The following is a 17,904-nucleotide window of genomic DNA, read 5'->3' as shown; positions in this document are numbered from 1 at the left end:
TATACTCTATTAAATCAAATACAATTTTGAACCTTATTAGCAATCAGTGCAGAAGATGACTCTGGTTCTAGACAAGATTCACATTTGGTCTGCATCAGGTGGTACAAGGCACACTTTTGCATGCATTACAAATGACACTGTCTCTCATGAAAGGTATGGATATATCATTTCCATAACGGGGGGAGGGGGGGATATCAGATACTGGTGATTGTCAAGAGGCATGAAAAAATTTATCTAATGTGCCACCAGGAGCTGATGCCACATCATTAGTTATGATGCACTAGACTTATCATTACGGCATTGGTAATAAATATATCCGAGGGAAAAAAGGGAGAAAGATTAGAGAGTAGCATGCCATCAATGACAAGGTTATCAAAGACAGAGGACAAGTTTGGTATGGGAAATGATCAAGAAGAAAACTGGCAATGTTCTTTTCAACAAAAACATCCCTGCATTTACATTAAGCGATTTGGGGAAACCGTGAGTAACCTACAACTAGATGGTGTAGTGATTTGAGAATTTCTATGTAAATTCTAGAACCACTCAGCCTACTACCATCTCGAACACACGATATTCTACATATGAGTGTGGGATGGTAAAATCCTACGTACTGCGCATCACATGCTTGTGTGTGCAGCTTTAAAATCAGTCGCGGGAAGAAAGTAGACGGGGCGGTCGAATGGCACCGACAAGTACCTGTCGAGCAATCCATAGATGTGTTAGTGAGTGGGTTTAGAAGAACCATGGAATCTATATGCAACTTTGTGCTGATTGTGTCACTGACTGTTGTTATGTGAAACAAGGACAGTTCAAAAAGTACTCATATATACTCTTGACTCAGTCTTCTTAGAGGCAAAACATTTTTTCAGTCTCCTTTTCTGAAAGTCATGGTGTCTAAGCAGACTTTCTTTTGAATGTAAATCAATTTGTTTCTAACATACGACTGTACGAGAGACTTACTGAAGTTACATATTATGTAAGTGAGAATTTTTATTGTGCTTGAAAGTCGAACACATTGTTGATTGACAAAATATAAAGTTTTTATGGCTACTTATTTCACTAGTAGAAAGGGACTTTGAAAGTTCCTGTACCTAACGTTATTCGACGGAGAAGAAGTCAAGTTTCCAGCAGCCAGCTATCCAGTAAAGAAGAGTGGCTGCAAACCCCAAATATTCATCTCGTAAAGAAATGGAATGTGGTGCAGGGAAATAAATCAGTATAATCCAGACCCATACTCACACTTTTAAGTCATCAAAACATTAGAACAGTTAGTTAGATATAGTAGGAATTAGTGAAGTTCGGTGGCAGGAGGAACAAGACTTTTGGTCAGGTGAATACAGGGTTATAAATACAAAATCAAATAGGGGTAATGCAGGAGTAGGTTTAATAATGAATAAAAAATAGGAGTGTGGGTAAGCTACTACAAACAGCATAGTGAACGCATTATTGTGGCCCAGATAGACACGAAGCCCACGCCTACCACAGTAGTACAAGTTTATATGCCAACTAGCTCTGCAGATGATGAAGAAATTGATGAAACGTATGATGAGATAAAAGAAATTATTCAGGTAGTGAAGGGAGATGAAAATTTAATAGTCATGGCTGACTGGAATTCGACAGTAGGAAAAGGAAGAGAAAGAAACGTAGTAGGTGAATATGGATTGGGGCTAAGAAATGAAAGAGGAAGCCGCCTGCTAGAATTTTGCACAGAGCATAACTTAATCATAGCTAACACTTGGTTCAAGAATCATGAAAGAAGGTTGTATACATGGAAGAACCCTGGAGATACTAGAAGATACCAGATAGATTATATAATGGTAAGACAGAGATTTAGGAACCAGATTTTAAACTGTAAGACATTTCCAGGGGCAGATGTGGACTCTGACCACAATCTATTGGTTATGAACTGTAGATTAAAACTGAAGAAACTGCAAAAAGGTGGGAATTTAAGGAGATGGGACCTGGATAAAACTGAAAGAACCAGAGGCTGTACAGAGTTTCAGGGAGAGCGTAAGGTAACAATTGACAGGAATAGGGAGTAAGAAATACAGTAGAAGAAGAATGGGGAGCTTTGAGGAATGAAATAGTGAAGGCAGCAGAGGATCAAGTAGGTAGAAAGACGAAGGCTAGTAGAAATCGTTGGGTAACAGAACAGATACTGAATTTAATTGATGAAAGGAGAAAATACAATAATGCAGTAAGTGAAGCAGGCAAAAAGGAATACAAACGTCTCAAAAATGAGATCGACACAATATTATGGAAATGGAAGAGGTGGTAGATGAATATGAAATGGGAGATATGATACTGCGCGAAGAGTTTGACAGAGCACTGGAAGACTAAGCCTAAACAAGGCCCCGAGAGTAGACAACATTCCATTATAACTACTGACAGCCTTGGGACAGCCAGTCCTGACAAAACTCTACCATCTGGTGAGCAAGATGTATGAGACAGGCGAAAATCCCTCAGACTTCAAGAAGAATATAATTCCAATCCCAAAGATAGCAGGTGTTGACAGATGTGAAAATTACCAAACTATCAGTTTAATAAGTCATAGTTGCAAAATACTAATGCGAATTCTTTACAGACGAATGGAAAAACAGGTAGAAGCCGACCTCGGGGAAGATCAGTTTGGATTCTGTAGAGATGTTGGAACACGTGAGGCAATACTGACCCTACGACTTATCTTAGAAGAAAGATTAAGGAAAGGCAAACCTACGTTTCTAGCATTTGTAGACTTAGAGGAAGCTTTTGACAATGTTGACTGGAATACTCTCTCTCAAATTCTGAAGGTGGCAGTGGTAAAATACAGGAAGCGAAAGGCTATTTACAATTTGTACAGAAAGTAGATGGCAGTTAGGAGTCGAGGGGCATGACAGGGAAGCAGTGGTTGGGAAGGGAGTGAGACAGGGTTGTAGCCTCTCCCCGATGTTATTCAATCTGTATATTGAGCGAGCAGTAAGGGAAACAAAAGAAAAATTCGGAGTAGGTATTAAAATCCATGGAGAAGAAATAAAAACTTTGAGGTTCGCCGATGACATTGTAATTCTATCAGAGACAGCAAAGGACTTGGAAGAGCAGTTGAACGGAATGGACAGTGTCTTGAAAGGAGGATATAAGATGAACATTAACAAAAGCAAAACGAGGATAATGGAATGTAGTCGAATTAAGTCGGGAGATGCTGAGGGAATTAGATTAGGAAATGAGACACTTAAAGTAGTAAAGTAGTTTTGCTATTTGAGGATCAAAATAACTGATGATGGTCAAAGTAGAGAGGATATAAAATGTAGACTGGCAATGGCGAGGAAAGCGTTTCTGAAGAAGAGAAATTTGTTAACATCGAGTATAGATTTAAGTGTCAGGAAGTCGTTTCTGAAAGTATTTGTATGGAGTGTAGCCATGTATGGAAGTGAAATGTGGACGATAAATAGTTTGGACAGGAAGAGAATAGAAGCTTTAGAAATGTGGTGCTACAGAAGAATGCTGAAGATTAGACCACATAACCAATGATGAAGTATTGAACAGAATTGGGGAGAAGAGGAGTATATGGCACAACTTGACAAAAAGAAGGGACCGGTTAGTAGGACATGTTCTGAGGCATCAAGGCATCACAAATTTAGCATTGGAGGGCTGTGTGGAGGGTAAAAATCGTAGAGGGAGACCAAGAGATGAATACACTAAGCAGATTCAGAAGGATGTGGGTTGCAGTAAGTACTGGGAGATGAAGAAGCTTGCACAGGATAGGGTAGCATGGAGAGCTGCATCAAACCAGTCGCAGGACTGAAGACCACAACAACAACAACCTGCTATTATAGGTCGTGGGTTATTAGTAGCTGACCTTAGTTGTTGAAGCAACAACCATTCCTTTGTGGGTATTTTGTGCGTAAAGTTAACACACTTATATGGAATACGGCCTCCTAATGTATTTCCACGATCTGGGCCCCAGCTCTGGGTCCAGGTTGAACAACTTTTTCTCATTACAACTAATTATGGGTTGGTTACCGTAACGAGGTACCACATTCCTATATTGTGTTTTTTGGTTACTCAGTACAAATTCTTGAGAAGTTACTGGATCTAAATTTGAATGTGAATACTTCTTTTGATAATTACTGTGACAACTTTTCTTACTGCACTGGTGTACTTTTGCTAAGTTTGCCTCATGCCTTTTAAAATTATTCCCACTATTCTTTTTATTGTTGGAACTTTCACTTTGGCGTAGAGTTTTGTTGTGGTCCTTATTTATTGCATCAAGTGCATCACCAAAAGACAACTCTTCTACCGTTTTCCAACCACTACATAAAATGTCTGTTCTCGCATAGATGGGCAATCGTCTAATTAAAATACGTACCAATCCCTCTTATTCCATTGGCTTATCTAAATACTTTACTTGTGTTAAATGCCAATCTAAATATTTCCTCACAGTACTCCAAGTATTTTTGTAATGTTTTGGGTCCCATAGATCTGACATCAACTCTTCTTGAGCACTGGAAGACCATTATTTATCTTTAAATTTCTTTTGAAAGTCCTCCTAAGAGGAAAAATTCCCAATATTTACTGTACTCCATTCTGAGGCTTCCCCTAGAAGGTACCCCACAGCAAATTCGATCTTCTTAGAATCTTCCCAATTTTTGGATAATACTCGAGTAAACCTTAGTAATAAATGGGTCGGATGTACAACTCCGTCCCTCTTAAATTTAGGAAATTGTCTACATAACCCTGAATTAGTTCCCCATTGTAAATCAGTCACAGCTTCACTAATTAATACAACTTTAGGTGAAGATACCCTTTTTTCTATTTTATCTTGGATAAGCTTAATCTCTTTCCACAGGTCGTCCCTACCCATCCTGGTATCAATAAGTGCGGAAGAAGCAATAGGTGATACATTCCCGGATGTTATTCTCTTGGTAACTTTACGATCTATGATTTCCCCAAATTGTTCCTACTAACTAATTACATTTATAATATCAGAGTTAGCTATTTTCTCTTTAAAATTTCTTTCTACATTACCTAACCATGTATTGACACCTGTAATTTGCAATTGAATGACTGGCATTAACTCATTCTGCTTATCTACACTCTCTTGCAAGGTATACAACCCATGCATTACATCATTATGCTTAATACTATACACTTTTTCAAAGGATCTTAACTTTTCAGTAAGTTCCGATTCTACACCATTACATTTGTTCTCAGTGTTAAGTTCTAACCTTTTTGACAAATCCTGAAAGGTATCATTCTGTTCCTGACTATGGTCAGTAAACAGATTATTTATGTGAGTAGTCAAAGAGTTTGTCAACTCATTCTTTAGATCTACTTTTAAATTCTCTACTTTAGTACTTATAGCATCGAACTCAAGTCTTCAAAATGCCCATGCCTTCGCACAGATTACTAAATTCTTCGCTTTGAGAGTCAACTTAACAAACCTACATTTTTTTTTGAATATTTAGTTTCCCTCTGAGCATTTATCACTTCACTCTGGGTATTTAACTGAGAATTTACTAAGCCTAGTTCTTTACTTAGAGCCGCACTTTGAGCTTTGATTAAATTTGCCAGTTCAGGCCAGTCAGGCACTTCTTTGCTAATTTTCATGGCCATAGCTCGGTCTTGAGTTTCCCCAACCTGTTGTATATTCTCCATACTCTTGTACCACTTCGTACTAAAGTAATGTAGTTTTGTTTCACAATCACCCGGCGTAGAATTCTCGTTGCGGAGGTGAGCGGATGTGGAGGCAGGTCAGCATTGGTGAACAGCAGCTGGTGCCGGCGGCATCAGATGTACGTTGGTTTCCGTGTCTGCGTCCCGGCGACATGTGTGAGAGCTGTATACTCTCCGTATTGGATCTTCTTGGTTGAAGCGTTCTATGCGTATTTCTTCATAGGCAAATATGTTGAAATTTTGCTCCATTCATGAACATAATCGAATGTCTAAGAGTAAATCCCTTGTTGTATAATGTTTGGTTGCTATGGCAACAGACAACAGCTTCTTTGACTGAAAATTCATGTTTTTTGTCCTTTCATGCAGGTCACCACGTTCTAATTTTTTGATGACTTAAAAGTGTGAGTATGGGTCTGGATTATACTGATTTATTTCCCCGCACCACATTCCATTTCTTTACGAGATGAATATTTGGGGTTTGCAGCCACTCTTCTTTACTGGATAGCGGGCTGCTGGAAACTTGACTTCTTCTCCGTCGAATAACGTTAGGTACAGGAACTTTCAAAGTCCCTTTCTACTAGTGAAATAAGTAGCCATAAAAACTTTATGTTTTGTCAATCAACAATGTGTTCGACTTTCAAGCACAATAAAAATTCTCACTTACATAATATGTAACTTCAGTAAGTCTCTCATACAGCCGTATGTTAGAAACAAATTGATTTACATTCAAAAGAAAGTCTGCTTAGACACCATGACTTTCAGAAAAGGAGATTGAAAAAATGTCTTGCCTCTAAGAAGGCTGAGTCAAGAGTCTATATGAGTACTTTTTGAACTGTTCTTGTTTCACATAACAACAGTCAGTGACACAATAAGCACAAAGCTGCATATAGATTCCATGGTTCTTCCAAACAAACTCACTAACACATATATGGATTGCCCGACAGGTACTTGTCGGTGCCGTTCGACCGCCTTGTCTACTTCCTTCCTGTGACTGATTTTAAACCTGCACACACAAACATGTGATGTGCAGTAGGTAGGATTTTACCATCCCACACTCGTAAGTAGAATATCGTCTGTTCGAGACAGTGGAAGGCTGAGTGGTTCTAGAATTTACATGGATCTTCTCGAATCACTACAATGGTCTGAGGGGGACTTGAACCATTATCCTCCTGAATGCAAATCTAATACTTTATCGCTGCAGCACCACTCCCCCCACTCTCCCTATTCTACCCACCCACACAAAGCAGACAAAGCCCTTAATGGTGTATACTGTTGATATAATCTCTAGGCACAGTTGATGAACTAGTCCGGAACCCTATAACCGGGCTGGGCCACACAAGAATCCTAAAAACAGTAGCAGTGTGCCAGGGAAGTGTCATAGGACCACCATTTTTTCTATATATGTTCATGATCTGGAAGACAGGGTGGGCAGGAATCTGTGGTTGTCTGCTGATTATGCCGTGGTGTACAGGATGGTGTCAAAGTTGAGTGATTGTAGGAGGATACAAGATGGCTTAGAGAATGTGTCTCGGTGATGTGATGAATGGCAGTTAGCTCTAAATGCAGAAAAATTTTAGTTAATATGCTTGACAGAGCCATGTCGTTCATATATCTGGGAGTATGTTTCAAAGTGACATGAAACGGAACAAGCATGTGAGGATTTTGGGAGGAACTATGACTGTGCAACTTTTGCTTACTGGGAGAATTTTGGAAAAAGTATGGTTCATCTGTAAAAGAGATTGCATTTATGACAGTAGTGTGAGCTATTCTTGAGTACTGCTGGAGTGTTTGCGATCCAAAACAGGTCAGATTAAAGGAAAACATCAAACTATTTCAGAGACAGGTTGCCAGATTTGTTACCGGTAGGTCCGAACAATACGCAAGTATTATGGAGATATATTACAGACATTCCGATTGGAGGCCATCTGCAGACTGTAATATTTGAAGAAATATTATTATGGAATATTACTATGGAGATACTTCAAGAACTCAAATGTGGATCACCACAGGGAAGGCAATGTTATTTTTGAGGAACACTACTGAGAAAATTTAGAGAACTGGCATCTGAAGCCAACTGCTGAACAATTCTACAGCGGCCAACATACATTCTGCATAAGGACCATGAAGATAAGATATGAGAAATTAGAGCTCATACAGAAGCATATAGATAGTCATTTTTCCCTTGTTCTATTTGTGAATGGAACAGGAAAGGAAATGACTAGCAGTGATATAGGCTACTTTCAGTCATGCACTGTACAGTGGCTTGCAGAGTATGTATGTATCCACTATATTGACTCCTCAAGACATGGTTAAAGCACTTTAAAATGTTAAGAGTTTTGAGAAACTTTGCTTTCATATTCTTCAGGTGCAGGAACCAGGAACACTTAGTGTCAAAATCAAGGCTCAGAAATCTCACTCAAACTTCTCCCAATATCGCTCATTTTCAACATAGGTGGAAGACAAATGCACAAAGTGAATGGACACTGTTTCCACTGCCAAACATGTGAAGTCACTATGTGGTATCCTTAGCTTAATCTTTTGTATGAAGATGGCCTTGAAAGCCGAAAACAATAAGAGTAATATTGTAGAACAAAAGCAAATTAGCGCTTTTCATTTATTATAATGTTATTCTACTGGGAACTGATGGAAGATTCAGTTAACGTAACTTAATCATCAGCGAATAAGGAGCACTTTAGCTGAGACTCAATATCTGAGATATCAATGGGACAGAAATAACTATACAAAGATGTAAACACATTTCCAAAGTCTGACACGTAAAGCACACAATGATATTACACTTCAAATTGGTATCGTATGTCTTCAAAAGAAGAGAATGAATGTACTAGCTGTTAGCTGGGGAGATCTGCTGTATAGCTCTGTATCTTCCAAAGTCAGGTTACTAATAACGAAATGTTGTCTCCTGACCCAATATCGGAAACAATTGAGGAGCTACAATAACCACTCAGTAACATACACTCCTTCATTGGTATCAGGAGGTATTAAGACTGAATCCCTTATAGATATAGTGATGTCTCGTGTCTCAAAAATGGCTGACTAGTGCGAGGGGATTTCTTCAGCTTCTCCTCAGACATGCAATGACATGTTGTAAATAATTTCTGTTATGACCACTTGTTGCATCACAAGTTACAGATTCTGTCCAGTTGTCACATGGAAAAAGAGACAGTTGCTGGGCCAATGACATGCTTTTGAGTGTTATGCCAGTTGTTGATTACATTTTTCTGTACAATATTTTGACAACCAACACAGTCAGCTTCTTCAGGTGCAGCATGATGTGTTGTTATACATGCTCACTGGCTGGACTCCAAACACACTGTGAAGTATTGTTGATGTCTCACAGCTATTTGTAGCTAAATCTGACTCCTCGCACCTGCAAGACCCCTTAATGCTCGTTTGCTTTTAGAAACCTGCACTGTTATTCTTTGAAACACACATTCTCTCAGTCATTTTCATTTCTGACAGATGAGATAGTTGGTGAGATACTGATTAATCGAGTGACAGACCACAAGCCTTCCTTAAATTGACACTTTCATTCCAGTTTATTGGGTTAATTGACATATTTATTTCAAAAGACCCCTTAATTAGACTGTCACAAAAGCTTGTAGTGGAGTAGTGTAGTGGAGAGCCGGAAGGAACATCAAAACACATTCAACTAAAACAAATAAGCAAATCAGCTGTTGCTGAGCACTTGCCTCAAGAATGTTCATGAGATGAAATATGAGAACAGTTTTGTGGTGCAAACACCAAAGTTTTGAGACAGCGTAGTTAACCTTTTGACTGCCTGGACATGTTAATGTGTGCCGCTGCACTGTCCCTGGGTGTTCTGGACACATTTACGTACAACTTTGATTCTTACTGCTTTGATTCTTCTATTAGGTGCTCTAGACGTGTATGCACAAACACCCTTCTACATCTATATCTACATCTACAGCGATACTCTGCAAATCACATTTAAGTGCCTGGCAGAGGGTTCATCAAACTACCTCCACAATTCTCTATTATCCAATTTCGTATAGCATGCGGAAAGAATGAACACCTATATCTCCGTGTATGAGCTCTGATTTTCCGTATTTTATCATGGTGATTATTTCTCCCTATATAGGTCGGCATCAACAAAATATTTTTGCATTCGGAGGAGAACGTTGGTGATTGGAATTTCACGAGAAGTTTCCTCCACAATGAAAAACGCCCTTGTTTTAATGATGTCCACTCCAAATCCTGTATCATTTCAGTGACACTTTCTCCCCTATTCTGTGATAATACAAAACATGCTGCCCTTCTTTGAACTTTTTTGATGTACTCTGTCAATCCTATTTGGTAAGGATCCCACACTGCACAGCAGTATTCTAAAAAGAGGATGGACAAGCACAGTGTATGCAGTCACCTTTGTAGACCTGTTACATTTTCCAAGTGTCCTGCCACTAAAATGCCTTTCTCACAACATTTTCTGTGTCTTCCTTCAAATTTAAGTTGTTCATAACTGTAACTCCTACGTATTTAGTTGAATTTATGGCCTTTAGATTTGACTGATTTATTGTGTAACCAAACTTCAACTGATTCCTTTTAGCACTCATGTGGATGACCTCACACTTTTCGTTATTTAGGGTCAATTTTTCATACCAAACAGATGTCTTTTCTAAATTGTTTTGCAATTTGTTTTGATCTTCTGATGATTTTACTACTTGATAAATGACAGCATCATCTGCAAACAACCTAAGATGGCTGCCCAGATTGTCCCCCAAATCATTTATATACATACGGAACATCAAAGGGCGTATAACAGTACATTGGGGAACACCAGAAATCACTTCTGTTTTTCTCGGTGACTTTCCGTGAATTACTACGAACTGTGACCTCTCTGACAGGAAATCACAAATCCAATCACATAACTGAGACGATACTCTATACACACGCAATTTCACTACAAGCCACTTGTGTGATACAGCGTCAAACGCCTTCCGAAAATCCAGAAATACATAATCAATTTGATATCCCTTGTCAATAATACTCAACACTTCGTGTGAGTAAAGAGTTAGTTGTGTTTCACAAGAATGATGTTTTCTAAATCTATGTTAACTGTGTGTCAATAGACTATTTTCTTCGAGGTAATTCATAATGTTCAAACACAATATATGTTTCATATGCTGCATATCGACATTAATGATATGGGCCTGTAATTTAGTGGATTACTCCTACCACCTTTCTTGAATATTGGTGTGACCTCTGCAACTTTCCAGTCTTTGGGTACGGATCTTTCGTCGAGCTAATGTTGTATACGATTGTTAAGTATGGAGCTATTGCATCAGCATACTCTGAAAGGAACCTAATTGATATACTGTCTGGACCAGAAGATTTGCTTTTATTAAGTGATTTAAGCTGGTTCACTACTCTGAGGATATTCACTTCTATGTGGTTGATGTTGGCAGCTGCTCTCAATTCAAATTCTGGAATATTTACTTCCTCTTCTTTTTTGAAGGCATTTCGGAAGGTTGTGTTTAGTAACTCTGCTTTGGCAGCCTGTCTTCGATAGTGTCACCATTGCTATTGCGCAGAAAAGGCACTGCTTGTGTCTTGCCACTAGGATTCTTCACATATGACCAGAATCTCTTTGGATTTTCTGCCAGGTTTCAAGACAAAGTTTCATTGTGGAAACTATTATAAGTGTCTCATATTGAAGTCCATGCTAAATTTCAAACTTCTGTAAAAGATCACCAGTCTTGGGGATTTTGCATCTGTTTAAATTTGGCTTTTTTTCTTTTTTCTTCTCCCTCTCCTCCTTGCAATGTACTCCGACCAGTTTTGTGTACCAAGGAGGATCATCTCCGTCATTTGTTAATTTATTTGGTATAAATCTGTCAATTGCTACTGATATTATTTCTCTGAATTCAAGCAACATCTGCTCTACACTTACATTATTCATTTGGAAGGTGTGGAAATTGTCTTTCAGGAAGGCATCAAATGAACTTTTATCTGTTTTTTTGAATACGTATATTTTTCATTTATTTTTGTAGGATTTGGGGGTTGCAATATTCAATCTCACTACGACAGCCCTGCATTCACTAATCCCTTTTTCCATTGATGCTCATTATTAACTCAGGATTATTTGTTGCTAAGAGGTAAAGTGTGTTTTCACAACCATTTAATATTCACATGGGCTATGAACTAACAGATCGAAATAATTTTCAGACACTGTGTTTAGCACAATAGCTGGCACCTTTGTGCTCCCAACAAGTTATCATAGCCAGCCACTTGGGTCTCTGTGTGTTCTGAATGCATTAACATGCGAGGCATTTAGAGGCCGGGTAAAGTGGCCTAGTAGCTGCATTTCTGCCCAGAGCGCTCGGCAGCTTTTCATCATTTGGCTTGTGCATTTGCTGCTGTGATCTTGTTTGTGATGTTACTTTCATCTTTGTTTTTGACTGAGAAAATGGCATGCCGTTGTGGATGTAGAGAGAAAGAAATCATGAAGACACTGACAGGCAAGTACGCCAAGTACTTAGCAAACAGGGTAAAAGCAACTGAAGCAGAAAATCAGAAGCCTATGTATAAAAGCTACTGCAACAGTGATGATAGAGAGACTAATTGGCAAGCTTATATCATTATGTCTAGCTATAAAGCATTCTAAAGATTGTAAGTACACAAAAGATTTTGATGGAAACTGAAATAATTAAAACATTTAGTTACTTAGCGGTTACATCCCGTGACATAACAACGAACTGGTTTCAGTTGTAGCTGAGTATCTCACATACAACATGGCAAAAATTAATATATCACAATATTCTCTTTTGATTAAATATTAAATACTGTTGAAGGAAGTATACCTTTCCATTGAATAAAATTATAGTTACGTGTATATCTTGAGAGATAAAAATGTTTCAAATATTAATCATATGGTACCCCTTTGCATGCTAACATTGCAAAACATCTCATTTCTGTATCTTAACCGTTAATGGAATATGACAGATGTTACAACCATATGATTCAGGTTTTGCATGGAAAGAACACTGGGCATAATTTGAGCAACCCTCCCGTGGATATAAGAACCAATATTTTGAAACGGTGACACATATTGCTCTGCTCTCGAGCTTTAAATAAAATTTTGATATGTTAGCTACATTCCAATAAGTTCCATAAAATGAGCCATACAAAAAAAAATCTATGCAGTGTGTTTTTACCTCTGCAAAAACCTTAAAAATATTGTGCAATGCTTTATTTCATTGGATGCAGCATAGTAACTAAGATGAATAATGAAAGGAAATTCAATCACTTATTGAATGAAAATCTCGTGCTGCAAGACATGAAAGAAACATTTTTTTTTTTTTCCTTCTTTGCAAAACAGTTTTCTTAAAATCAGATGATAAGTATTTCATAAGTGGCCCCCACGTCCACTCCACCACTTTGCTGACAATTCTTGAACGGAATGAACAAATCTGGAGGGGAAAAGTTATTACTGTGATTCCCAACAACTGCTGCTGTATTAGAGCAATAACACATGGATTTGTCCTTTCCTTGATTTATTACAGTTGTGGACATATGTAGGCAGCAGACTTAAGGAGGAGTAACTATGAAAGAACACAGGTTACTGAACTGAACCGAAAGTGACACTTCGCTTTCATCATAGGCTTCTACTATCCCACTAAAAACTCCAGGAAAGATGTAGTTCTCACGTGCAAAACAATATTGTCATCCATATGTGTTTGCCTATGCAGTGATTCATTTCTAGAGGAGTTTTAAAGCCAAAACCTTAAGTTGTTAGAGTAACTGTCCTCACAGCAGAATTTTCTATGAGTAACTGTCCTCACTAGCTACAATGCTGTGTGGCCTTTCAAAATTTTCTATGCATCTTTTGTGCATCCAGCACATCTGGAGTCCTGTCACAGCATTAATACTGAATAAATTACCGAAACCACTCTTCAACAAACGATACTTAGTACACCTCTTCCAGCATCACAAACAACAATAAACACATGTCGACACCAGCATTGTTGGTAATGCTACGTTCTTTTTTCCTTCAGTTACATATCCGACATCCAAACTACATACATTGTTAAATTGTTGTTTTGTGCAGTGCAGTAGTCTGCTGCTCGGCACTTTCACATCAATTAAATATCTAGGCATAACTTGGCAAAGCAATATGAAATGGAGTGAGCATATCAGGATAGTAGCAAGGAAGGTGATTGGTCAACTTCATTTTATTGGAAGAATTTTGGAAAAGTGTAGATTATTTACAAAGGAGATAGCATACATAATGCTAGTGTGACTCATTCTCAACTGCTGCCAAGTGTTTGGGATTCTCACCAATTCTCTTAAATTAAAGGAACACACTGAAGCAATTCAGAGGCGTGCAGCGAGATTTGTTACCAGGAGGTTTGATCAGCACAAAGTATCGTGGAGATGCTTTGTGAACTCAAATGGGAATCCCTAGAGAGAAAATGATGCTGTTTTTGCGAGGCACTATTGCGGAAATTTAGGGAACTGGCTTTTGAGGACAACTGCAGAATGATTCTATTGCCATCAACATATAAATCACACATGGACCACAACGATAAGATGTACATATGGAGAATTATAGACAGTCATTTTTCCCTTGCTCTATCTGTGAGTGGAAACAGGAAAGGAAATAACTAGCAGTGTACATGGTACTATCCAACGTGCAATGCATTGTGGCATGTGAGGTCTGTACGTATATGTAGATGTACAGCACCCTGCTGAATCAGTGTACACCACAGCGATGTCATTTGGACATTCAACTGTCATTGCAAGACACAAAACAATGAACATATGTCTCACAGCAGTCTCTCAGTGTCAACAACACCAGCTGAAGATCACTACCTACAAATTACGGCACATAGAATGCAACGGGACTGAGCACTACCGTTTTGGAGACAACTGAGAGCACAGTGCTGATCCAGAAAGAATATAATGTTTAATTTGGACTCCAGGCATTCATTGCAAGCAACAGACAGACCTCCTAGCACTATGAAGTGTGAAGAAGGTGGGCAGGGAAACATGTGGAATGGAACCCACATCAGAACCTCTTCAATGGTGAAGCAGGGTTTGTCTGACCCTGATGATCATTGTAGAAAACTGGGAGCTTACAGATACCAATGCACGTCTCAAGCATTTAGTCCCATGAGTTTATGAGGGAGTTGGATCAGTCATGTTCTGAGCTGGTACCATGTATTGATTTTTGGATATGCTGCTCATTGCTATTGAGGGTGATTTGAGGACTGTGAAATATCAATACAGTATTCTCCAATTTACAGTCCAGCCCTAAAGTCAACATTTCAGCAATGGGCTTGTCTTTCAAGACAATAATGCAGGAAAACACTTCGTCCACAACATGAATACATTTTTCTAGGAGGCAGGAATGAATCAAATAGAATAGTCTGCAGTATCTGCTGACAAATCCAACTAACTATGCTTGGGAGGGGGTGGGGGGTGGGGGGGGGGGAGAATGAAATTGTTAGAAGCTCAATGGATGATACATCTTTGTACTATGGAAGCTGACGACTCAGCGAATAGCTTCTGAAAATACCCTGGACTAGTAAAGGTGACATTAAATCAGTGAGACTCCAGCCGCCATCAAATCACCAAATTCATTGTGGACAAATGCCAAACAAGAAAATGTGCCAGCAGTCTGCACACTATGTACCATTCTGATGAAATTTCATTACATTGTATGGTTCTCAACATTGCTGTTTGATGAATTCTCAGTGACGAAAAAATTCCTGCTTCGAAATTTTGTTTTTTGTTGTGTGTTCGCATATTTATAGTACCTCGAGTTTTACTCTTTGTAGCCCGTTTTGTTCTTTGTGATTGGTACATTCCATAAATACATAAATAAATACAATGACTGGCAAGTAAATATTCTTCTTTTATCTCCAATAAAGCTACGTAATGTTAATACAAGTCATTACATTTTATGACTTACCTTCCTTGAAAGAAATTGTCATATCAGAAAAGTTGTCCTTTTCACTTTATCATGGCTAGAAATGAAGGTTCAATTTGAGTGTATAACACTCCAACTGAGGACTCAAAACTCCAAAATACTTACAGATGACATTTCTTGTGTAGGTGCTCGAAAGCACTGTGTTGACTTCTGCTGGCTTGGTGATGAACTACGGTGAGGCAAAGAATTATTTCCATCATCTTTTGCCAGCAGGGTTGTCTCCTTTGATGGAGATGGACATCTGTGTACAGGTGCCTGACACACAATGAGGTAAAATTACAACACTGTTAAAAATGAACTTAAGATTATCTAAAAATTATTTTTATGCAAGGAAGACAGAAGGCCAACAAGAATGTACTTTAAAAATATTAAAAATATAAATCTCAAAAACTTTTACAAGAAAGCACAACAAAGTTACTGGGTAACATTTGGCTTAGGCTGTTCAACAGCATGAAAGATGGTTAACTCACTTTATGATAAAAATGAATAAAATAGAATTCAGAACACACATGCTGTTGAACATGAAAATAGATAAAAATACTAGGTGCTGATATATGCAACCCAGTGAATAACAGGAACAAATAAAAGTCAAGTTTAACTGGTCAGACTGAATGAATACTAGGTTGTAAGAACCTCGACTTAAAATAAAAAAGCCTTGAGAAACAAAAATCAGAGTTGGTTTCTCTAGAAACTAAGACACAGAGGAGGAAATGAAATGATACATCAAGATGAGAATGGTATATAAACAAAGTAAAATACACTACAGGGTCCAGTTTATAAGTTGTGTAAGTCACATGAAAATAAATGATATGACAACACATGGTTTTCCAAAGATTTATTATCTATGTAGTTACTAAATATATACCACAATGGAGGACAAGACAGTCATTCCCTTCTCCTAGGTACCTTTATGCCACTGACAACTGTAACTGAACTCAATAGCAAATATATCCCTTTGTTGTTGAATAATGGCCATGAATATCAGTCACAGGGCAGTTAAATAATGGAAAAAAAGGCAGCACACACACACACACACACACACACACACACACACACAATTTCTAAGGGCATAAAGACACAAACATGAAGTTTTGTGAAGTATATAATACAATAATAACTAAGAAGAAAGCTGAAATCCTTGTATGTAGTAAAGCTCCAACAATCACCATCTGGATGGAGAGCATATGAAGCTAGTCACCAGTTATAAGTACCTCGCTAACAGAATAACAGAGGATGGTAGACCATGTCAAGAGATTAAATGTAGAACTGCAGAAGCTAATACAAAATTCAACAAGAGGAAGAAGGTACTAACATGAAAATATTTTAGTTCAAACACCAGGAAAAAATATGTAAAACCCTTTCAATGGAGTATTGCCCAATATAGCTGAGAGACATGAACAATAGGGGAACCAGATCAGAAATGACTATATGTTTTTGAAGCATATTGTTCAAGAATAATCTTACAGATTTCATGAACAGAGGGAATGACCAATGAGAAGTCTTCAAACACACAAAAAAGAAAAGAGTGTCGTGGAGGACCATCAAGGAATGAAAGGACCAAGACTTCAGTACATTAGACAGCTTTGACTTGGCACTGATGACATACTCAGAACTAAGGAGACTTGCGGAAGATAAGGAGAAATGGAGAACAAGTGGTGGAAGACTGGAAGCAGTCATAATGGTAATGACAGTAATGGTGATGATAATTATGATTATGGTAATGGTGGTGGTGGTGGTGGGAACTGACTGTCCTGTCCCCCAGTGTTTGCAATTCCCCCTTTCAGATTTTGAAGATAACACTTCTTAAAACCGATTTTTAATCCTCCAACTGTTCCTAGCTTTGAAATTTTGTTTTTTGTTGTGTGTTCGCATATTTATAGTACCTCGAGTTTTACTCTTTGTAGCCCTAACATTTCACAAAATTTTGTTTTGTTCTGTATGTTTGTGTTTCCCTAAACCAATTAGTTTGTGTGCCAATGAAATAGTGAAACTCATGTGCTGTGGTATCTGTTAGTCAGTTATATATGTCAGCCCTAATTGAAGTTGGATTCAAGCACTTTTGCTCACCTACCTCTACGTCTGGAGATGCTTTAGAGTCAACAACTGCGCATGTTTCAGTAAGAGAGTTGTCATTATTATCAGGTCCTTCGGATTTGGGAACTGATACATCCAGGGTGTCCTCATTTCCAGTGTTCACAGCCAAACATGATGTTGCACACTGTGGTATATGAAAGAATATTAACAAATCACTATCACATCTCCAAATGCCACCAATGTTAATA

At 38.2% G+C, this 17,904-nt stretch overlaps 1 protein-coding gene across 1 annotated transcript in view; it reads right to left on the bottom strand.

Moving 5' to 3' along the window:
• The window catches only part of LOC126187801 (TP53-binding protein 1-like), a 352,433-nt gene that overhangs the window by 208,149 nt on the left and 126,380 nt on the right, over positions 1 to 17,904 (bottom strand). The window contains exons 7-8 of the mRNA XM_049929085.1: positions 17,694 to 17,840; positions 15,728 to 15,877 (exon numbers count right to left, since the gene is read on the bottom strand). Coding sequence (XP_049785042.1) covers positions 15,728 to 15,877; positions 17,694 to 17,840 — 297 coding nt within the window. The remainder of the gene's footprint in view (positions 1 to 15,727; positions 15,878 to 17,693; positions 17,841 to 17,904) is intronic.

Source organism: Schistocerca cancellata, chromosome 5, assembly GCF_023864275.1.
Source record: "Schistocerca cancellata isolate TAMUIC-IGC-003103 chromosome 5, iqSchCanc2.1, whole genome shotgun sequence".
Taxonomy (NCBI): Eukaryota; Metazoa; Arthropoda; class Insecta; order Orthoptera; family Acrididae; genus Schistocerca; species Schistocerca cancellata.
Note: the sequence above shows the minus strand (reverse complement) of the source record. Positions and strands in the feature narration are given on the sequence as shown.